At 52.1% G+C, this 22,694-nt stretch overlaps 1 protein-coding gene across 10 annotated transcripts in view; it reads right to left on the bottom strand.

Annotated features, from left to right (window-relative positions):
* The window catches only part of LRIG1 (leucine rich repeats and immunoglobulin like domains 1), a 111,925-nt gene that overhangs the window by 4,680 nt on the left and 84,551 nt on the right, over nt 1-22,694 (bottom strand). For 6 of the 10 annotated variants that reach the window (XM_064593976.1, XM_064593967.1, XM_064593956.1 and 3 more), the window contains 7 exons: nt 22,443-22,586; nt 20,335-20,415; nt 14,529-14,600; nt 13,640-13,711; nt 9,446-9,609; nt 1,593-1,913; nt 164-466 (listed from right to left, as the gene is read on the bottom strand). In XM_064593976.1, coding sequence (XP_064450046.1) covers nt 164-466; nt 1,593-1,913; nt 9,446-9,609; nt 13,640-13,711; nt 14,529-14,600; nt 20,335-20,415; nt 22,443-22,586 — 1,157 coding nt within the window. The remainder of the gene's footprint in view (nt 1-163; nt 467-1,592; nt 1,914-9,445; nt 9,610-13,639; nt 13,712-14,528; nt 14,601-20,334; nt 20,416-22,442; nt 22,587-22,694) is intronic. The other 4 variants (XM_045862002.3, XM_045862003.3, XM_064593952.1 and 1 more) reach the window with 3 other exon arrangements.

The following is a 22,694-nucleotide window of genomic DNA, read 5'->3' as shown; positions in this document are numbered from 1 at the left end:
CACTCCCTTAATTAACTTCAAAACAAAACAAAACCACTTGTCGAGCTGCTTTCTAACATTTTCTGGAAAGTTTTAAACAGAGAAGCAGCCTGGCACGCTCAGTCACAGCCCGCCGCCCGGAGGGGTGGCGCCCCTGCCCCCTCGGCACACGCGCGGACTATACTCAGTGTGCGAGCGCTCGGACCAAAGACCGTCAGGGTGGCGTTCGCGGAAACGGTGCCGGCCGAGTTCTGGGCAGTGCAGCTGTACACCCCCATGTCCTCGATCTTGACGTTCGTGATGAAAAACACGTCGTCGTCGGGCATGACGTGCATGCGTCGCTCACGAGCGGCGGGGAAGTCCGTGCCTCCGTCCTTCTGCCAAGCGATCTGGGGGTTAGGATGGCCACTGGCAGCACACTCGAGGCGGGCCGTGGTGCCGGTCCGGATGGCAATGTCGTGGGGGATTTTGGTGAAGGACGGCAACACTGCAAATACAAACAGTGTCAGGCTCACAGGAAGGAAGAGCTGGATGTAAAGGCCGGGACAGTCCTCTGGTGAAGAGCCCCCCGCTTGGCGGGTGGCTGTCCCCTCCCCACCCTCTTTGCCAGCATCTGAGAGAGCAGTCGGCTCCCCCAAACTGCCAGCCTCCCACTCCCGTGGCTCGCTCTCCTCACCCCGAGGCTGGCTAGCGCCCCCTCGCGTGCAAACCGTTTATGAGGCGGTTCCCCTAAGGGCACAGCCCATAAATACTGGGGTCTGACACTTGCCTACCTCCATTAACCACTAGAACAGCCCGGAGACAAAGGGATCTGCTCGGACAGGACGTAATGATGGGAAAGGAGGACATGCCCTCGCCCTGGGCAGAGTTCCCTGTTGCGGAACCCCGTGGTGGAGAGGCGGTTCGGGGCCCCCTCACTGGGCACTGGCCAGCTGTAGGCAGCCGGCTAGCTTTTTTCTGCCCCTACTCCCTGGCCCAGCGGCAAGCACACGCCAAGGCACCACTGCAATTCCCGTCGGGGTTACTTCAGTGGCAAGTCTAACAGCTCACGGAGCTTTTAATACAAAGGCCTCCTTCAGAATGAGCCAACAGGCAAAGTGGGGTAAAAGAATGTGTTTTCCTGTGGTTTTTCAGGGCTCTGAGACAAGGTGGTTCCAGCACTTATTACCTGGAGGCTTAATAACCAGGTTAGGGTGCTGGGGTGCTTAACTCCTCTGGCTGTTGGCTTCCCTTATTCTGCCCTAAATTCACTGTGACAACTAGCAGCCCTGAGAATAGCCACCTTGAGAGGCTCTAAAGCTCGGAGGGCAGGAGCTTCCCCACAATCAGGGTATGCCCGGAATCTGGACACCGGACAGCGTGGATAAAAAGCACAAGGCTTGGGCCCATCATTTCATTTAACATTTAAAAAAAAAAGAAGTCACCAGAAACAGGAAAATCACCGAGAATAACCCTTCAATCTACAGAACTTGCTCTGGGGCCCCCGGGCAACTGGGGACACAGTAACGTCCCAAAGAGGCTCGGTGTCTCTGGTCTGCAGCCTTCCTGCACGGGCACAGAGAACCACGTGTGGCTTTGGGGATCGCACACCAGAGTAAACCGCACTGCCTCACCATTCACAACGAGCCTGGCCTTGTGCGAGTAGGTGGAGCCGAAGTGGTTGGTGATGACGCACTGATAGCGGCCCTCGTGTCCGAACGTGACGTGGCGCAGGTGCAGGATGGTGGTGTACTCCATCACCTTCCCGTCCTGGGCGCGGACGTGGGCAAAGTTCTCCATGTCGGCGTTGGCCAGGGCCTCGCTGTCCTTCTTCCAGGCAAACGTCATGGGGGAGCTGCTGCTGCTGGCAGCGGAGCACGTGAACCGGATGTCCTTGCCCACGATGGCCACGGTGGGCTCTGGCTGGGTGATAATCTGTGGCTTTGGTAGGTCATCTGTGGAGAGGGGAGCCAAGCTGAAGAGTCTTCCACCCGCGCTCTCCGGCCACACGGGGGCTGCACCTTTCAGGGCCTCTGCTCGCCCTCAGCCCCACCAGACCCTATAAGCGCCTCCCACCGTGGATATCTGGCCTTACCCGACTGGAGACCCCGGAGCGGTGATCACCTCCGGGACCACACTCCTTGACGACAAGCCCATCCACCAGTACTCGTGTGTCAAGGCATACATCTCAGGAGTCTCCACGAGACCACCACGGTGCACTTCACTTGCTCACCTCAACACAAAGCGCACTAACACAGAGTCCGGAACCGTCCGTCGTGACTGCACAGACCTTACCCACCAACTTCACTCCAAGAGGAGGGGAGTGAGGAGCACTTCCAGAATGCGAGACAGATGCCTCCAAAAATCTGCACCTCCGTTAAAGCCACAGTAACACTAGCGAAAATGGCTCTCATCAACCTTTTCAGAATTCTGGAAAGCTGTACCAAGCAAAGGCTGTAACAACGCATGGAGGGTTGACTCAAGAAAACACCTGAATCTCAGGAAGGAAAATGAGCTTTGTGGCATTTAACTTGGCTTAAGTCCCATCCCTCTCTGCCTCACTTTGCGGTAGCCTGAAAACCCAGCAGCCGAGTGACCACTGGCGGGGGGGGGGGGGCGCGGAATGGCTGTGGAGCCCCCACAAAAGCCCCATCCTCTGGCATTATTTGAGCTGATGCAGTTGGCTCGGCCAGGGAGCCCTGGCCCTAGGACATGGGACAAAAACAAGCGGCAGCCAGCGGTGAGGCAGTATCCGCTGGAGCCAACAGGAGGCTGGCCCAGAAACCAGAAAGGAAGAGAAAGCGGTGAATGAAAAGGTCCAACATGTTCCTGAGGATCTAGAAGGCCACGTGCACGTGCAGGGCTCTATGCATGCCCGAGAAAGCCCTGAGAGGAACCTCATTTCTCACCTGTGATTACGGATCGGTGCCAACAGGAAGTGGCCGCATACCCTCAGACAACAGAGATGCTGGGCAGAGGATGGGAGACGTTCTGAGGTGACTGAAGGGTTCTCTGTCCAGTCATTAGCTAACCAGGGAGGCACTTCAACCGCTGCGTAGAACAGACTACAGTATTTGTCCAGGAAAGTCACTCAACAAATTGTAATAATACATAGAACAACAACAAACCAGGAACAAGACGGAGGGAGAATCTGATCTCTGGACTTGCCACATTATTGTAAAGGCTCAGTTTCCAATAAAAAACTACAAAACATGCAAAGAAACAGGAAAAAAAATCAGTCAATGGAAACTGTTTTTGAGGAAGCCCAGCTTTTGACTTAAAACTTTAAATTGGCTTTATAAAATATATTCAAAGAACTAAAGAAAATCATGTCAAAGAAAATTAAAAGAAAAGTATCTGAATACTTTCCACCAAACAAAGAATGCCAATAAAGAACTAGTAATTGTAGAAGTAAACCAAACGTAAATGTGGGAGTTTAAAAGTATAATAACGGAAATAAAGAATTCACTAGAGGGGCTCAAGAGCCCCACTGAGCAGACAGAAGAGCTGGTGAAATTGAGACTATCCAATCCAAGACACAAAAAGCCAGGAAGGCTAAGGAACAGTCCCAGAGACCTGTGGGACAGCCTCAAGCGTAACAACATACAAATAATGGGAGTCCAAGAAGGAGAAGAAAGAAAAAGAAACAGTATTTGTAGAAATAATAGCCCCAAAGCTCCCAAATTTGATGAAAAATAGGCACCTACCCATCCATGAAGTTCAATGAATCCAAAAAGGATAAACTCAAAAATCCCCACCCAGAAACTTAATAGTCAAACTGTCAGAAGCCAAAGACAAAGAATCTTGAAAGGAACAGGAGAGCTGCAACCCATCACATAGAAGGGATCCTCAGTGGCATGAACAGCTGATTTCTCATCGGAAACCATGGAGGTGAATAGGCAGACACATTCAAAGCACTGAAAGAGTGTCAGCTATGAATTCTGTATCCAGCAAAACCGTCCTTCAAAGGTGAAGGAGAAATTAAATCACTCTCAGATATAAAAACAGAAAACCTGACAGAATTCACTGCTACCAGGCCCGCCCTACAAGAAATACTAAAGGGAATCCTTCAGGCTGAAATGAAAGGACACAATAGTAACTCAAATCCACACAAAGAAATAAAAAACACCGTTAAAATAACTACATATGTAAGTATGCAAGTACATATTTTTGTTTATAACACTCTTCTGTCTGATTTAAAAGGCAACTACATAGAGCAGTAATCACAAAACTGTTGATAAGCTTATGATAAATAAAAATGTAATTTATTGGACAACTGTACCATAAAGGAGGAGCTCCACAAATGGAGCTTAGTAGGAGCAAAATTTTGCATACTACTGAAGTTAATTCCATTATTAATCTGAACTAGATTGTTTTAAGATGTTAATTATAATCCCCACATCAATCATTAAGAAAATAACAAAAAATAGTAAAATAAATAAGGGAATTAAAGTGGTATATTAGAAGACATATAATACAAAACCAGTCAGTAATGAAGAAACACAGGAACAAATAACATAAAACACGTAGGAAACAAATAGCAAGCAGCAAATTCTATCTTACCAGTAATTACATTAAACAAATCAATTAAACCCTCTAGTCAAAATGCCAAGATTACCAAAATGGATAAAAATGGATAAAAACCTATGCTTTCTTGTTGTAAGAGATACATTTTGGATTCAAAGTCACAAATAGGAAAACAGTTGCCAAAAGAGAGTTACCGTGTCTATGCTAATACCAGATAAAATAAACTTTAGGACAGAAATGGTTACTAGGGAGAAAGAGTAACTTTTTATAAATGTAAAACAATCCATCCCCAAGACCTAAACATCAAACATATATGCACCTAACAGAGCTCCACAAAACAAGAAGCAGAAACTGACAAAACTGAAGAAAGAAATGGACAGTGCAACAATAGTTTGTAGAACTCAATACTTCACGTTCAATGATCAGATAAAACCATTAGAAGATCAATAAGGCAACAGGAAACTTGAATGACACTATAAACCAAACAGACCTATTAGATATCTACAGAACATTCCACCCTACAACAGCAGAATAAACATTTTTCAAGCACATGTGGAATATTCTCCAACAGAAACTGTATGTTAGATTAAAAAACAAATCTCAATAAATTAAAAAAAAAGACAGAAATCATACAGAGTGTCTTTTTTTTTTTTTTAAGATTTTATTTATTTATTTGACAGAGAGAGACACAGCGAGAGAGGGAACACAAGCAGGGGGAGTGGGAGAGGGAGAAGCAGGCTCCCCGCAGAGCAGGGAGCCCAATGCGGGACTCGATCCCAGGACCCTGGGATCATGACCTGAGCTGAAGGCAGTCGCTTAACCAACTGAGCCACCCAGGCACCCTCATACAGAGTGTCTTTACTGACAGTGGAATGAAGCCAGAAATCAGTATCAGAAGGAATACTGGGAATCTAATTTGCAGAAACTACACTGCTCTTCTGTAAGTCAAAGAAGAAATCGAAGTCAAAGAAGAAATCGTAAGAAAAATTAGAAAATACTTTGAGATGAATGAAAATGAAAACACAGATACCAAAACTTAAGTGCAGCCTAAAACGGTGCTTCTAAGAGATTCAAAGCTGTAAATGCCTACATTAAGGAAGATCTCAAATTAATAACCTCATCTTATTCTTTAAGAAATCAGAAAAACAAGCTATACCCAAACCAAGAAGAAGGGAATAATGACTAGAGCAGAAATAAAAGAGAAAAATAGAGGGGGGAGAAAAAAAAAAAATCAATGAAAACAAATGTTACTTTTTTGAAAATACTAACAAAATTGAAGAATCTGTAGACTCGTAGAGTGGGGAGGTGGGGAGAAGATTTCAAACACTAAAATTAGGGAAAAAAGAGGGTACATTACTACTATAACCTTACAGCAATGAACGGGAATACTATGAATCATTTGTATGCCAACAAATGAGATAACCTCATATATGCACAGATTCTGAAAAAGACAAATTACCAACACTGACTCAAGAAGAAATAAAATCTGAAAAGATGGTAACACGTAGAGAAACAGAATAAATAATTTTAAAACGTCCCACAAAGAAAAGGCCAGACCCAAAGGACTACTCTGGTAAATTTTACTCAGAATTAAAGAATAATTACCACTAATCCTTCACATATTCTTCCAAAAAGATAGGTGAGGAGTAAACATTTCCTACCTCCACTGTATGAGTCAAGTATTCCCAGATAACAAAATTAGACAAAAACTAAACTACAGACCTTTATGAGTACAGATGCAAAAATCTTCAACAAATACACTGGTAAACCAAATCCCACAAAAAGGATTATACACCATGATCAAGTTAGATTTATCCCAGGAATGCAAGGCTGGTTTAATATCCAAAAATCAATGTAATACACCGTATCAGTAAAGGGGGAAAAAATCCCATGTGATCACCTCAACAGATGTGGCAAAAAACATTTGACAAAATCCAACACCCTTTCATGATAAAAATACTCAAAAAATTAGAAATAGAAGGGCATTCCTCAACCAGATAAAGGTCATCTATGAAAAACCCACAACATCGTATCTAATGGTGAAAGACTGAATGCTTTCCCCCGAGCCAGGAAAGACAAGGACGTCTGCCCTCACCACTTCTACTCAACACTGCACTGGAGGCTCTACCCAGGGCAATCAGGCAAGAAAAAAATAAAAGCTATCAAGATTGGAAAGGAAGTAAAACTCCTGATTTCGGCTCAGGTCATGGTCTCAGGGTCATGAGATTGAGCCCTGTGTAGGGCTCCATGCTGGGTGTGGAGCCTGCTTAAGATTCTCTCTCTCCCTCTGCCTCTGCCCCTCCCCACCCAGGACTCTGGGCTTGCTCTCTCTCTCTCTCTCAAAAAAAGTACTGATACATACTAAACAATTATGCTGTTAAAAAAGCTAGTCACAAAAGACCATATATTGTAGGATTCCATTTATACAAAAGATCCAGAACAGATAAATCATAGAGATACAATGTAGAGTCGTGGCTGTCAGGGCCTGGGGACAGGGGAGGATAGGGTGTGACTGCTGTGAACACAGAGTTTCTTTTACGGGTGATGAAAATGTTCTACAAGTAGATGGTAGTGAGGGTTATACAACTTTTCCTTATGATTGTTATAGTATCATGATACAACCACCTTCACAGTAAATATAAAAACATTCTCTCATGCCCTCAAAAAGAAACTCCCTACCTTTTAACTATCATCCCTTCTCTCTCCACCCTAAGTCACCAGTAATCACCAACCTCTCTACCACCCCGGGAGCAGTCCCTAAATGGGGACCTATTCTGGACATGACATTCACTCCTTCTGGACTTGTCATGCGGATGGAATCATAGAGGGTACAGTCTTTTGTGACCAGCTTCCTTCACTTCAAATATTTCAAGGTTCATCTATTGTATGAAGGATTCCTTTTTATGGCCTAATAATACTCTAATGCATAGCTGTACCGTATTTTATCCATTCATCCAGTGATGAGCATTTGGATTATTTCTACTCTTAGGCTATTATGAACAATGCTGCCATGAGCATTTGTGTCCAGGTTTTATGTAGATATATTTTTGTTTCTCCTGGATACACAGCTAGAAGCGGGTTATCCTAGGTTTAATTGTCAGACACTTCCAAACTGTTCCAAAGGGGCTGCGCCGTTTTACATTCCCACCTGCAGCGAAGAGGGTTCAGACTGCCCCCCCAACCCCCATCCTCACCAGCACTTGCTATCTGACTTTTTGATGCTGGCAATGCTCATGGGTGTGAAGTGGTTATTTTTCCATTTTATAAAAAAGGAGGGGGAAGATTCCCACACAGCTTAAAACTCTGATCTCCGGCCAGTTGTTTTCCATGATTCCCATTCATAGCTGGTGACTGTTTCGGGGGCGAGCCTGAGCTACAGTGTGGAGTGGACAGCTACTGCAGCCCAGAACACACCAGGGCCACAGGCCGGAGGCTGGGCACAGCCAGGCCCACATCCCACCCTGGCTCATCCAGAGGGGAAGATGATGCCCTGGGACAGGAAAAGGGAGGAAGGTGCAGAAAGCTCCATTTCAGGAAGGCTGATTAACAGTTGAATATTCATGGCCCAGCTCCCTGGTGAACGGTGGATCACACAATCACTTTGTCCTAGGGAATGGGAGCTAGGTGCAGTTTCATGTTCTGCACAAAGGTGCCCGTAAACTGATCAGTAAGGAAAGCCCAGGGGCGACTGGGTGGCTCAGTGAGTTAAGCATCTGCCTTTGGCTTGGGTCATGATCCCGGGGTCCTGGGATCGAGCCCCACGTCAGGCTTCCTGCTCAGGGGGAAGTGTGCTTCTCCTTCTCCCTCTGCCCCTCCCCCCCCATCTCGTGCTTGCTCTCTCTCGCTCTCAAAATTAAAAAAAATAATAATAAAGTGACTTTAAAAAAAGTAAGGAACGCTCATTCTGGAGGGCTGTACCACATTGGCTGTTCTTAGGGCTGCTTGCTGGACTGGATCAGCATGAAGGAGGGCAAGCCTACTTTCGGAAGCGGTGGTGGGCGAGGGCCTGGAATATAGGGGGCACCTGTATTTGGACTTCAGCAGGCACACTGGCTACTGCTCTGTCCAAGAAGTAGGGGGGAGAAGTGGACCGCGGGGGTCCCCACACTCCTGGGGCAGCTCCTGGTTAGGACCATCACACCCAAGGCATGGGGCAGACTGGGGAGGACAAAAGGCAGGAGGGACTCACACCTGCTCCGGAGCTCCCGTCATGCCTGGGAATCCCACCCTCACTCCTGCTTAGAGACCAGGAGCCACTCAGAAGTCCTCTCATTCTCTGACCACATCTTACTGAGCACGAGGCAGCGCATTTCTGCTTGAGCGTGGTGCAGAGTCTCCAGCTGGTCAGCATCACTATGCTCTGCACAACCAAACGTGGGATTCCGACCACTCAGTCAAAAAGATGGCGAGACCCGTGCTCCAACAATCAGAAGGAAGAAAGAGTGTAAAGCTACAAGTGCAGATTTCAGTGGTTTGGAGAAACAGCCAGAGTGCAAGTCAACAACAAGGAAGTATTTTTACTACAGTAACTGTTCTCCTGAGACTTGTTCTTCCTGTGTTTAACCTTTCATTCTTGGGGCTGGAGAGAAACACACATTAAAACCCCAGCCTCCTACACTGAGTAAATTCACAGCTAAACCTGGGCACTGGAGCCGTCTTGAGACAACACAACTTTCTTCCGGTAACTGATTATTCTGATTTGTAACTAAACCAACGTGGGGGGCTCCCTTCTGATTAAATGCACGTCCTCCAAGAACCACAGAATGAGGTGTCTCTGCAGTAAATACTATGTGTGGTTTCAGTGGGAAATCAACTGCATCCAGCGGCTGGTAAGCAGGAATTGGGGTTTACTCTGATCACGGGAGTCACTCCCATCAGGAGGGGTTCCTCCTGGCCTCCTGGCCCTTCGTGAAAAAACAAACAAACAAAAAACCCCAAACAATCACAAAGACAGTCTTACCGCACACGAAACTCTCGGGTGGCACAGAGAAGATGCTCCGGCCCTTTAGCGCTTCTGGGTGGGCGCAGGTGGCCGTCACCGAGGCCTGCAGCGTCCTGCCCACTAACCACGTGGGCAGCCACTTGAGCTGGCAGTCACACAGGAAGCTATCACTGCTGATGTGGCTGGAAGAGAAACAAAAGGGACGTCAGAGGTGTGCCCTGAAGAAAGGGATATTCCCTGGGTACCCAGATTCCTTCCCTCCGTCACCTCTGGTCAGCTTCTGTTGTTAACAGTCTAGAAAGGGAAAAGATTTTTCTCAGGTGCTCTCCAATAACCTGGAGCAGGACGTATCATCTGTCTGGAGATTTTCATAAAATGCAGCTCTGGCTCAGGATGTTAGGGGTGGAAGCCAGGATGTGGCATTTCTAACAAGCCGCTGGGTGACGCGGACACCGCGGGCCTTACCGAGCCCACGGCGCACCACAGCCCGGAGTTCACGTGTGCTCAGAGACAGGCCACTGCTCTCCCGTGACCCTGGGGGCGCCATCTGACCTCTTCCAGCCTCTGACCGTCTGACAAGAGACGAGGGGCACTGTCCCCCCTCTGCTCTGCGAAGCTATGGGACTTTCCAAACTCAGTCTGAAACTGAGTCTGGAAAACTGAGTCCAAACTCAGTCTGAAACGTTGATCTAAACTCTGAAACAAGTTCTGAGAAGGGTTCTTTTTCTGTATTGCTGTTGGTTTTCTATTTGGTACAGCTGCCTGTTCTCTTACTTCCAAAACGTGAGCCTCGCCAGCGCAGTTCCCTCTCGTTTGTGTGTTTGTCTCTGCACCAGCACGATTCAGGAGGCCGGCAGGATTCGGCTCCGCTCCCTAAATAGTGCCTGTGAGTTAACTGCCACTGCCCAGGGAGCATGAGAATGCACAACTTTGGTTTTGTGAGGCTCCAACCAAAACAGAGAATATTTTCTTTTTCATTTCTCAGCAACTGAGGATAAGCTTTCTAAACAGAAATCGGAATCACCATCTCAGCGGACATTCCTTCCTGAGGAGTCACTCGAAGATAAGTCAACCGGAGAGTCTAGCTGCCCTGTTCCTGTAAGACCTCAAGGCTGTGAGCTTAGTAACGAAGGCCAGCCCACAGCTAGGGTGAAGGCCGAGAGAGAAAACCCGCGGCCTCCCCGGTCATGAACTGCCTCTGGTACATGGTGACAAGAGGGGGCACAAGTATACTGAGAAAGTGCACAGCATCACATGGGCCAATATTAGAGCAATAACCCACCTCCACCCACCATCTTCCTCCCATGTCAACCAAACCATCAAATGGACCAGCTGTTGGTTTTCCTCTACTTCATGCTGGCTTTCTAAGGAGCAGAGAGAACTGTCAAATTAGTAGACAACAAGGAAGAATGAGATGCAAGCCAGAGAACCCACCGCTAGCTAAATTCAGGACAATCTTCCATCCTGTTCCTTGTGGTTCCCAGATTAGCCATCTAATATTAAAATACTTTTGGAAGGTGCTTTTTCAAAGACTGAAATAATTTATCTCAAAGCCATTCTAACTGGGATGTCTGCCCACGTCGAACCTTCACATCAGCATGGGACTTTCTGGGGGCTTTTTTTGCATTTGTATTTAGTGGGCAGGGAGCTCTGTGCTCGGAGGTATCTCCCTGAGGGCTGTTCTTACTGCGGAGCTAGTCATGTAGCAGGAGGGCTCCCACAGGCAGGCCTGAGGAAGTGGCTGACTCCCGCTCTGGAAACGGGCAGCTGCTGCAGGTGGGCTGTGGGTGGGGGCCGGACGGGCTGTCGCCAGGCACCGGAAACCCCGCGTCCGTGATGGAGGGGAACTCCCCCCCCCCCCCCCCGCGTCAGAAGCGCCATCACAGGCTCCCCAGCAAGCAGGCATTTGGCACGGCCGCCCCTCTCTGTGTCATCAGCGGGAGAGCCGGGGTGAAGTCTAGAGGAAGATACTGGGCTGTCACTGTGAGAGTCGAGGCACTTCTCTGGAGGACAGGGACCTCTTTCATTTGAGCCACAGGAACAGTGAGGAAAGCAAATTTGACATTTATCGGTAACTAGAAATGTGTGTGGGAAGAGTTAGGCCTCACACCACACAGTGTTGGCCTAGCTTGCTTCAGGATTTCCTGCCTTCTCCAGTGAAGCCCACCTCACACACAGGAGACGAGACCTCAGCACAGAGGGGGTACTCGGCGTGGAAAGAAGTCTCTCCTGAAGAGTGAGTCAGGACCAGCAAGACCGGGGCACCTGGGTGGCTCAGCTGGTTAATTAATGTGTCTGACTCTTGATCTCAGCTCAGGTCGCGATCTCAGGGTTGTGAGATCGAGCCCAGTGTTGGGCTCTGTGCTGAGCGTGGAACCTACTTGAGACTCTCCTCCTCCCTCTCCCATCCCCCCAGCTCTCGCGTGCATGTGTGCGTGCTCTCTCTCGCTCTCAAAAGAAAAAAGAGGACCAACAAGACAGATGGAGAGCAAGCCTGGCCAGACAGTAAGGACACTGACCCCGACTCCCCTCCACATACACACATTGCTTTAAAGACAAAGGTGAGGTTGGAAGACGGGACTGGGCCCTGCCAGCAACCCCAAGGCTTTGCAGATCTCCGCTCCTCTTCCTTCCTGTCAGCTCCTAACAGGCACGGCTTTCACAACCCCAGCCTCCAGCCATCCCATCACTCCGCTGGCTCACGGTGCACTTTCATGATTCCAACTCGGACGAAGTGTGTTTCTAATCATCGCTTGTGGAAATTTACCCAGGGCATGACTGAGTGCACGGCACAACCTGCCTTGATCAGATGGGGTAAGAAAATGACCAAGTGGAATTAACTGTCTCTCCCGTCAGAGGGCTGGGCCCAGGGCCAGCCACAGCTGGGTACACGCAGTGAGCGACGGGAAACCCAGGCAGGGGCTGAGGCTGAGCCTCCAGAACCACACTGAAGCATATTCGGGGGAGGGTCCCCAAGCACCTGGAAGGGGCCAGTTCTTCCCAACTAGAAAAGTGTCTCAGGGAACCTCACTTTTTAGGGAGGCCAGAAGGAAAATCTCTCTGTCCTTCCCTCTTTCAGAATACTCTTTCCCATTTAATCAGATTACTCCCAACATCCTATTTGAAAAGTTTCAAAGAAAAGTTGAAAAAAATGCACAGTGAACACTCACCATTTTAAGATCATGACCTTTGTAAGAAAGAACATCTACTCAACAGGCCTGAATCTCACAGCTATAAAAATACCATGAGGCAGGTGCCTAAAAGGCCTCCCCTCCCCTCACTTATCCAGAGGAATGTCACCAGGGGCCTGCTTTCATTTTAAAGTATGGGGACTACACCTTCCTACTTCCCCATTTCTCCCTAGGGCCCACCAGGAGTGGCCTCAGGAATGAGGAAGAGGTCAGGACGCAAAGATGGCCATCCTTTGGCATCCACCCTTCCGTCAGCACTTCTAAGAACCAAAGGCCCAATCTTTCAGAAATTAATATAGCAGCTAGACTTTTCGGCTGCAAACTCAGATTAATGTATAGGAAGAAGACAGGAAACGTGGATGTTGCCACCTAAGTACCCAGATAAGCTCCTCAGCCACAGACTAGGGCACAGGCAGGCTCTTCCAACCCCTGTCACCCAAGGGCCCGTGGTCAACGTCTACAGCACCTCCAGCTATGAAGTGCTGTGGGGGCCCCGGGACGGACGTGGGCTGGCGCCATTTCACTAACCCCACCGGTCCCTGTGGCCATCCCACACGTGATCTCCGTCTCGCTTAGCGGCCAGTGTGCTCTTTCAGGCAGCCCCTGCCAAGAGAGCGGCTCCATTTCAAGCAAACCTACACGAGGAAAACTTGCCCAGGAGAATTCATTTCATGTCCTCTAGAGCCGCGGTCAGTAAGCTACTGCCTGCAGGCCCGGTTTTCCGTAAGTAAGAGTTTAGCGGTGCAAGCCACGCCCGTGCACTCGTGTATACTGATGGCTGCGTTCTGTGACGACAGCAGAGCGGCCGTGACCGAGACGCTGTGGCCCAAACGCTGACAATACTGTGTGACCCTTTAAGACAAGGTGTGCTGACCCTCATCCAGAAGCCGCCCCCACGGGCCGACACACAGATATAAACGGCCCCATCTAGTATATAAATCGAGGCATCATGGAATTAAGGCATTTCTCACCCCGAATTCTCTGCCATGTTAACCAGGGCCGTGGAATCCCAGGTACTTACAGCTCTTTGAGATTCTTCATCTTCACAAAAGCATCAGACTGGACAGATCTGACTGCATTCTCTCCAAGGTTCCTGCAAAAGAACACTCTTTACTTACACAGGCAGACGCCGGGCACCCTGAGTCAGCCACGTGTTTGGACCAAGAGGCTCAGCGAGTTTTCAGGAGAGTCCTGCTTTCACCAGTGTGCCCGAGGTACTAGCCAGACCCCGTGTCCCAAGTCTACTCTGCGTGGCTGTCCCCTCCCAGACACTGACACGAGCGCACGGAATGACCTCGGAGCTACCCCAGGCTGCGGGCAGCGTCAAAGCTGCGCTGAGGCCGCTCAGCAAGTCAACAGGCAAAACCCTTCCCAACAGAATTCAGGTCACACTTGAGTCCCAGACGAAACAGACTAAGAGTCAAGTACTAGAGGCCTCTGCTCTAGACGGTGAGAACATCAGCATCCCCGTGCCAGCCTCCCAGAGGCAACCAGGGCAGGAGAAAACCTCCCGGCTGAGCCCACCGTGCGCTCGGCCCTGTCAGGCTGCTGTCGTGGAGCCGTTGGCCGGGGCCGGCACATGGCGCCCGCACCGAGGGGAGGAGGGGCCCGGGGTCCGCGGAGGGGCCCGTGCCGTGGGGGGCAGGGCAGGAGCAAGGGGGAGGTATTTAGCCAAACAGCGGCCACGGTAATTGGGCGCTCACCGACTGGCCATGTGTTCTGTAACTCTTCCTGGCATGGGCAGAATAAAGGCCAAAGTTGAAGCTGACTTATAATGAGAAGGAAGCAGCTGGTGTTTCCAAATAGGCTGTTTCTCAGTTTACGAAGATGTGATTAAATTGCTAGCAGACTTCCCCGGCAGCCGCATTTGGCAGGCCTGTGGGCCAGGGAAGGTCTGGCAAGATACTCACAGGTGCTCCAAGCCTTCCAGCCCCGAGAAGGCTCTCTTAGCCACGGACTTGATCTTGTTTCCAAACAGAGTTCTGCCATTTCCAAACATCCAGACAGAGGGGAAAAAAAAGAACAAAAAAACAAAAAACAAAACCAGAGGGGGAGAGACAAGGGAGCAAGGGGAGAAAGAGAACACACAATTAGGGCAATGCCATCTGAGAAGTCTGTCTTGTGAGGGGCAGGTGGAAATCTGACCTGCACTCAGATTACGGATCCCAAGTATGCAGGCCTTCCCCCTTTCTGAAATGAAATACTTTTATCTTTATGAGAATTTAACAGTGATGACAGGTTGCGATTGCATGCACCGTCTCGCCTGAAAAAGCTCCTTGCGATGTTCAGTGGAAATCCCCTTGTCCAGCCAGGACTGTCTCTGCGGGACCACCCAAGGGCCTCATGGGAAAGAGGGGACTGATCACTGTTCTACTGAGAGGAAGCAGAGTCATGGAAGGGAACGCAATCTCTAGAACTAAAATCTCCCACCCACTTCTGGAAACTGGGGATAAAGGTTTCCAAAGGAGGCAAGAAGAGGGCAGGAAAATGGGCATCCATCAAGATGGCTCCCCAGCTCTTTGCACCCAAGACGCACCCCTAGTAGCCAGGAGGTGGCCACTGTGAGCTTGCCCCTGCCTCTGGGAAGGCCCCTCAGTGTGGAAGGGCAGGCTCCTGCGCTCTGGCCTCTTAAGCAAGAGCCCAGATTTGTTGTTGTTGCTGTTGAGCCCAGATTGTGAATGATGCCCGAGGTTCATTAAATCCCAGACAGGTCCTCAAAGGTCAACCTCTAAGGTTATCGAATACCTGTACCCCTGGACTGCCTACCCTTGAGAAGGGGCTCCCACTTCCAAGCAGTTCCAATCACAACCTCCACAGTAACTACCCAGAGTTTTCCCAGAAACCAAAATCTGCGCCCCTGCAGTTCACCCGGAATGAATGAATGCTGCTTCTCCAGGGCTGTGTCATCCAAAGGCAAGTCTGTTGGGGCGGGGGGGGGGGGGGGGAGCACCAAGAGTGGGCTGGACACTGGGAATGAAAAGAACTAAGGTTCCAGTTTTCTCTCCTCCCTATGCAACACTCTGAGGACAGCCCAGCCGGACTCCCTGCACTCCTGTGGGCACAGGAAACCCCCTGCGAGCGAGCACCCCACAGTCACGCAGATACGTGGGCTCTCCCGCCTGACGCCCAGCAGCATCATCTAAAGGGCTGGTCGGGAGCGGGGGCTGCTGCGAAGTCTGAGTCCCCAGCCCCGGGAGGGAGGGCTTCCTAAGGTGGGCACGGCAGGCAGCCTTGGAAGAGCACGACTGTTGTCTGGGAGCCCACTGAGAACCAGAGAAAGATCTCTGCTGGGGGCCAGCTCCACCTTCAGACCTGCATGAAGACAGCAAGCTCCAGTTCCGCCCTGAAAGGAGCAAAGAAAGGAAATAGCCTGGAAGGAAACCAGAGATGGCTGGGCAGACGGGTGGGCCCTGCCCCCGGGCCCTGAGCTTCCAGCAACTGTGCAGGGCTCCTGGGGCACCTTCCCGAAGATGAGATCACACGCGGACAGGCCCTGCCAGCGCCACGAGCCACAGAAGGAGGCGCTTCGCCACCCCACCCCCACGCTCGGGCACCGAAACCCGAGGGGACACCTACAGGGCAAGCACGTGAGCTGCCGGGTCCCCCCACTTCATGAGGAACAGACCCCCCCACCCCCCGGGGCCTCCTCCCCGCCGCCCACCCAGCAGCCGACCAGCGGCTCTGAGTTCAGCTTCAGACCCGGCCAGCTGCTGGGAGGACGGAGGGGCACGAGGGCCAGGGACCTTTTGACTTTTCAATCTTTGTGAATGTGGAAACAGTCTCCTCCTCCGAAAGAGTTTCCACACGCTCTCGCCGTCAGAGGCCTTTATTCTAAAACAACCCAAACACGCGGAAATCCGCCAGCCGCACCGACTCCGCTCCTGAACCACGGAGCCAGCCCCGCAAAGACCGGCCCTCGGGGTGCCGGCCACCTTCTCACTTCCTGCGTCCCCCAGGCCGGTCCACTGTGCTCCAGGTCCTATAACACCTATTAACTGTTTAGTGAACTCTCCCGTCAACTAGATCCAGGAAAAAGCTGGGCTTTGTTTCCTTCGTGACGTCTTAGTCACAATGACCTCTCTTACAGTGCGGGCAGACGGTTATTTCTAACGGTAACAGTAGCAATAAAACAAATTCGCAATTATGTAGGGGTTAACCATCCTGCTGGTGGACTAAAATAGCCCCTTACATTCTCCAGGCGGACATCTGGGGGTTGGGGCTCAAGCTGTCAGGCTGGGCCGGTTCCAATAAAGGGGGGCTGTGGGGAGAGGGGAAAACCGGGCCCATGGGCCAGGGGGAGGCTCCTTCTGTCCCCAGGGTAGTGAGTGGCTGAGGGTGGGCTGCACCTGATCCGGGGCTCCCAGAGCAGGGACTGCAGACCTGATTGGCCCCATGCCCCCCACCCCCCTCGGAGTAGAGAGTGACCCCAAAAGTCAGCCATCCAACCTCCTATGCATGGCTAAGTGCTCCCAAAGGCCTTCCAGGTCTTGCTAACACAGCCCTGCAGACGCCGGGGGAGTGCTAAGGTGGTCCTTGTACTGACCCAGAGAAACCATGACCTATTGACCCCCACCCCTTACCCGTGACAACGAATAGCACCCTGTGGGCCCGGCCATCGCTCTGTGAAGACATGCAGGGGCAACGTTCCCCAGGCTGGGGCAGCACCTACCCAGGCCCACCCCATCTCACCGGGGTCAAGAGGCTTGGTGTCATGGTCCAGTTCTTCATGTCTTCCCCAACACTCCCCTTTGCACACACCATGCCCTTACCTGGGGAATGCCACGGAGAGAGCTAGAACCATGGGCAGCCCCTCACCTTACCCCCCATACACAGGTGACTAACTGCCCCCCTCTGCTGCTAGTTTGTGCTCCAGAAAGCCTCCCTGCCTCCGCACATACTAGGACCCTGTGCAGCCCCCCGGGAGGTGTTCCATCAACAGGACGACAGGGGCTGTGGGGGTAAGCAAAATAATCATAGGCAAACGGGAAACTCGCGGAAACTCGCTAGAGCCAGTAACGTTCGGTGGGCCCTGCCAGGAGGCTCCAGACTGAAGAACTATCCCATACGGCCGTGTTCAGCAGGTGGGAAAATCAGGGGCAGGGCAGCACCCACCACCTCCACCCAGAGGGAAGCCCCTTACGGCTCTGCTGCTCCCCTGTTCTTTCTCGGAAAAGGTTTTCATTTAGCTCTGGCCGCCTGCATGGCAGGAAGGACCCCAGGTCCTTGAATAACGGAGCGAAGGCAGGAATTTCTCCCCTCCCATTGTCGGGGAGGTCCCTGAACAGCTTCCCACACGTGCTCCAAAGGCAAGCCGGCACCGGGTCGCAGGGACCCGGTAGGGTCCGCAGCCCCACCGGGTGAAGAAGTCCGGATGACGGGACGGCTCTAGACAGGCGGCCCTTCTCTGTGCGAACACAACCCCGACTGCTGACGGGTCCCAGCGCCTGGCCACCAGCTGTTTGAACGGGGCCGTGCAGGGTCCCAGCCATGGCTCCCAGCCACGGCCACGCAGCAGAGCTTCCAGGCAGTGCTCGGAGGAGGCTGAGCGGGGAGGAGAGCCAGGCAGCGCTGGCCCCTTCCTTCCCCGAATTCACTAAGCGTTTCCTCCACACCCTCCACACACCCTGTGGAGTGGCTTTTAGCCAGAGCAGGGCGCCAGGACCACAGCAAAGTGTAGGCTTTCCTTTTTTCCCCTTTAATGGAGAGGAGTCCACATACCACCACAGGCAGGTGGCGGAGCGTCATGAACCCCACAGGTGCCCCTTACACGGCTGCACCCATCACCCAAAGGCACCAGTCTTACTCCCCCTCCGCTGTGTCCCCTGCCCAGCCCGGCTGGCTGAACGGGGATCCAGGTCACAGGCACCACGCCATTCCGTTTTTTCATCCCAGAAGAGGATTTTTTTTTTCTTTTGCAACATAACCAGGAGACCATCCCGTCTAAATAAGTGCATAAATTTAATCATATTAAGCAATTCCTGTCCGCATTTCCCCCAGTTGTGTGCTCCCTGCCTTTATTCTGACACACAGACAGAGCCTCCAGCCCCAAGACTCTGATCAGCGGGGGTGGGTGGGAGGAGGCTAGAGATGGCCCTATTCTAATGAGGTCCCCGCAGTCTCGGGACCAGATCAGTGTGGAAGGCACCGCCTCCAGGAAGCCTGTGTCCAACAGCACAGGGCGAGTGAGGTGCATGGACTTAGGACTTCAGGCAGAACTGCTGAACCTAGTCCAGTGGGTCGAAGAAAGAGAAAACACAGGGGAACAGACCACAGTGACCGCGAAGGCAGCCCCAGGCACAGGCTGCGTTCTGCAGAACCCTGGGGCCACCTGTACTCACACGCTGGGGCCTCTTGGAAGACACACTACCCAAGAAGTGGCTTCAGGTTCCACCGGAGGGACCCACCCCCCAGCCCCCAGGCCCTGGTGGCGCCGCCCACTGCAGCCCCCCCCCACGCCCCCTCGCCCCCCATCCATGAGTTAGGGCGGAGGCAGGCGTCGGAGAGTGAGGCTCGTGCCCTGCCCCAGCAGCTCCGCCTCAGTCCTGCCTCTTCCCGGCGGCTCGCTAGGTACAGGGGCCAGGAGCGGGGAGGAGGGAGTGCTTTTTTAGGGAAGGAAAAGGAAGACTGACAGACTCTTTAACATGCTGTCTGAACACACAGTGCTCAAGAAGAGAGAACCGTGAGAGAGCCAAGAGAGTGGATTCTTACTCAGAACTCTGAGTCTAAAAGGTGTGTAAAAACCACGCTTTTCAACGTCAGTGCAAAGCTCTACAGAGAGACTCCCCCTGCCGCAGGCTCTCCCAGAACCTCACACTCCACTGCTGCTTTGGAGCTATTTGCTTGACACTCACACTCTGCTCACCCTGTCACCTGAACAGGCTTGGGGAGATGGAGTGTGACTGCCTTTTCTTGTCCGCCTGAAACCCTCCGAGTCGCTACTCAGTGGTCACGGCCGCTCCTGTCCCCACTCCTGGAGGCTCCCTGGGGGGCACATGCAGGGAGGGCTGGTGACAGGCGGAGGGCAAGCAGGTGGGACGAGGGAGAACAGTGTGAGCTCTGGAGCCAGTCCTGACCCTCCCCGTTGTGCAGTCTGGGGCAAAATCCCTTCATCAGTGTTTCCTCGACCACAGAAAGGTGGCGTAATAGAACGTGCACTCGGGAGGCTGTTAGATATAACACAGATACGTACACGCTCTGCAGAGTAAGTGACAAATTCTAGGAGCTGCAAATAAAAACACCAGAAACCTCGAATAAAAAATAGCTGTTATATTACCTCATGGTAATGATTGTTCCTGTTTAACATTATGACTGACAACAAAAGTACTGACCAGAGACTCCAAACCACGAACAGTACTTGGCTTTAGAATCTCACACAGTTTCTAGGAATTAAGAGGGCAAGACTTCTTTGTGCAAAGCAAGACAAAAAATTCAGCTGTTTTCATGTCAGTCACAAATTCAGCAGGAAAGAAAATCTAACAGGCCTCCGAACACCAGTCTTCAGCCCCAGGGAAACCACCGTCCAGGGCAGTGAGGAGACCACTGGCCAGAAAGAGGCTGGGATGCCTTGGTTCCCTTATTCAAACTTTTCTTCCCAAACAGAAGAAGATAAATGCGAGCCAGCCCTGCTCCAGTTGGGCCCAGAACAGAGGAGGCGTGGCGGAGCCTCAGAACCGTTGTGCGCCAACCCCACAGAAGCTACAGCTCGGAGATACTCACAGCTTGCTGAGACTGTCGAGCCCCGTAAAAGCGCCACTGGTGTCCTCTATCGTGCCCGAAATCTCGTTATGGTCCAGATCCCTGGGGAGGAGACGGAAAGAAGGCTCACCATCCAGCCTGAGTTCTCAACTCTCTTTAACATCAAGAGGGAAAACAGACAGACACCCCCTATGCCACCTGGAAGCTGAAAACATCTGGGTGGATTCTAGATGCCCAGCTGTAATGAACGGTCAACACAAGTGTAAGTGCCGAGCCACGGGAAGCCCATTCTACACACCTCGTGGCACGGCCTGGCGTTCTCAGCCTTCCCACGAAGTGGACACATGCCTCAAACATGGAGCTCCCCCAGCTCCATGGGCTGCTCCCCACGTGGGTAGGGCAAGCCCAGGGGCAGGGAGAAGGTGCAGATAGCACATGCGAACAAACCCCCCCCCGCACACCCCCCCGGAGCAGGCATCTGACCACTGATACTGAGAATGAGCCTGAAAGGTTAAGGTTCCTGTCTGCTCTCACACCGACCAGAGTCCCCTTCCTGGACTTGACTAAGAAACCGCCCAAGGCACACCGAGGAAGGAGACAATGAAGAAAGCCCCCCCCGCACAAGGTCCTCCCTGGGGCCACTCCATGCTGGCAAGTGGGTTCAGAGGCCGGAGTTGCCCCCCCCGCCCACCCCAGGGCCTGCACAGGCACTGACTCGGAGCCAGGGACGACATCTGGGCGCTGAGTCAGACTTGTGACCCACTTGCCAGGGCTGGCAGATGAGGCCAACTTTTCAGCCCAGTCTCCTCCAACAACGCAGATCACAAGGCGGATGACTCAGCTTCCTCCCCCAGCTTCCAGGGCAGATCCCAGTGCCAGGCGAGGCTCCCACCTGGTGAGCAGGCCCCCACTCTGCCCCACCAGCAGCCCCTCCAGCGTCCCCCACGGTTCTGGGTTCTACACCTTCCTCTCTGATGCAGAAAGGGATGCTGCTCCCAGCCCCCGTGAGAGCCTTCGCCGGGAATGAGCACTGCCAGGAGGGAGGGGAGCTCCGCCTGAGAAGTGCAGTGCTCCTTCTGACCTTTATCTTAGAGCAGAAAGCTCAGAGTGCCGAGATTCTGCTGCTGGAAGGGACCCCTCCTTCCAGCGTGTTTCTCCTTATTATCATCAGACTGAAAGCCGGGGGCCCAGAGCTGCCCTTGTGTGCGCCTGTCTCCCTGCTCCTCGCTCTGGCTGCCAAAGCTTTTCTCTTCTTTCTGGCTCAATCTGAATGTTCCCGGCCTTGTTATTCAGGCCTTGCAAGGGCTCAAAGGCTGGCTGACCTTGGCCTTAATGGCCTGGCATCCGGGCCCTTTCACACGCCCAACAATGGCCCGGCACTGAAGCTGGCTCTGGCCTCTGGGCCAGGTGCAAGTGCACAGTGCTCCCTCCCTGTCACACGGGAGCAGGCCGTCTGTGCAGTGGAGCACGCCGGGAAGGAGGCTTCACATCCCCCCGAGACTGTCCGGTGGAAATCATCCACCCTTCTCTGGGGGCTGAATGCCCGGAGTGGCCTTGGAAGTTGTCTGGAGCCAACAGAAGAAAAACTTTAACTCCCAGGAAAGCATCCTGAAGCCACTTCTGGCAACCCCACCTAAGAAGGAACTTAAAAGAAAATTCTGGACATCATTGCCTCTGTTTTGTTAAATGACCCTACTGAAGCTCAGGGAAAGACACAGGATTTGCTAAATGCCTCTCCTGAAATGGGGCCTCCTGGAGCCAGAGTGTGCTGACGGCGCACGGGGAAGATTCAAGAGAGACAGACGGAGCGCACGGCTGCGGTCCGGGAGGCTGCCCCGGGCGTTAGGACCCTAGCATCCCGCCAGGGTCAGGGTAGGTAATGGCAAGGTTCTGAGCCACTGTCACCCTCTCGGCACCACCCTGGGGTACTGAGAGACAGTTCTCTGCTCAACCAGTTTTTCAGTTGATTCTATGCAAGTGTGACACTCTGCACATAGTGGGTCAGCTTTGGACCCAATTCTGACTCGAGAGCAACAAGAAGGGAATTCAACAAGGCAGCTGGGGGGCTCTGTTCTGCCTTCCCAGTCAGGGACCCCCTTCTTCTGTCAGCCCCACAGCAAATGACGTACAGAACACGCAGGTTTCTGAGTCCCTTGAAGGCACCTTCCGCGATGTGGCTGATGGAATTGTGGCTGAGGCGCAGGATGCTCAGGCTACTCAGGTCGGCCAGGCTCTCCTCGTCCAGCCGGGTGAGATTATTGAAGGACAAGACCCTGGGGAAGGAAGGCACATGTCACTGCCGTGCAAGATGGGCATGCCCGACCCTCTCCTGAACATCGAGCCACGGTCAGCAGGGTCTCGGTGGGACGACAGGACACTGG

The sequence above is a fragment of the Mirounga angustirostris genome, unplaced genomic scaffold (genome assembly GCF_029215605.1).
Source record: "Mirounga angustirostris isolate CCGP_5_RB_7025 unplaced genomic scaffold, mMirAng1.0.hap1 SCAF_1, whole genome shotgun sequence".
Classification (NCBI taxonomy): domain Eukaryota; kingdom Metazoa; phylum Chordata; class Mammalia; order Carnivora; family Phocidae; genus Mirounga; species Mirounga angustirostris.
This window is presented reverse-complemented; position numbering and strand designations above follow the sequence as displayed.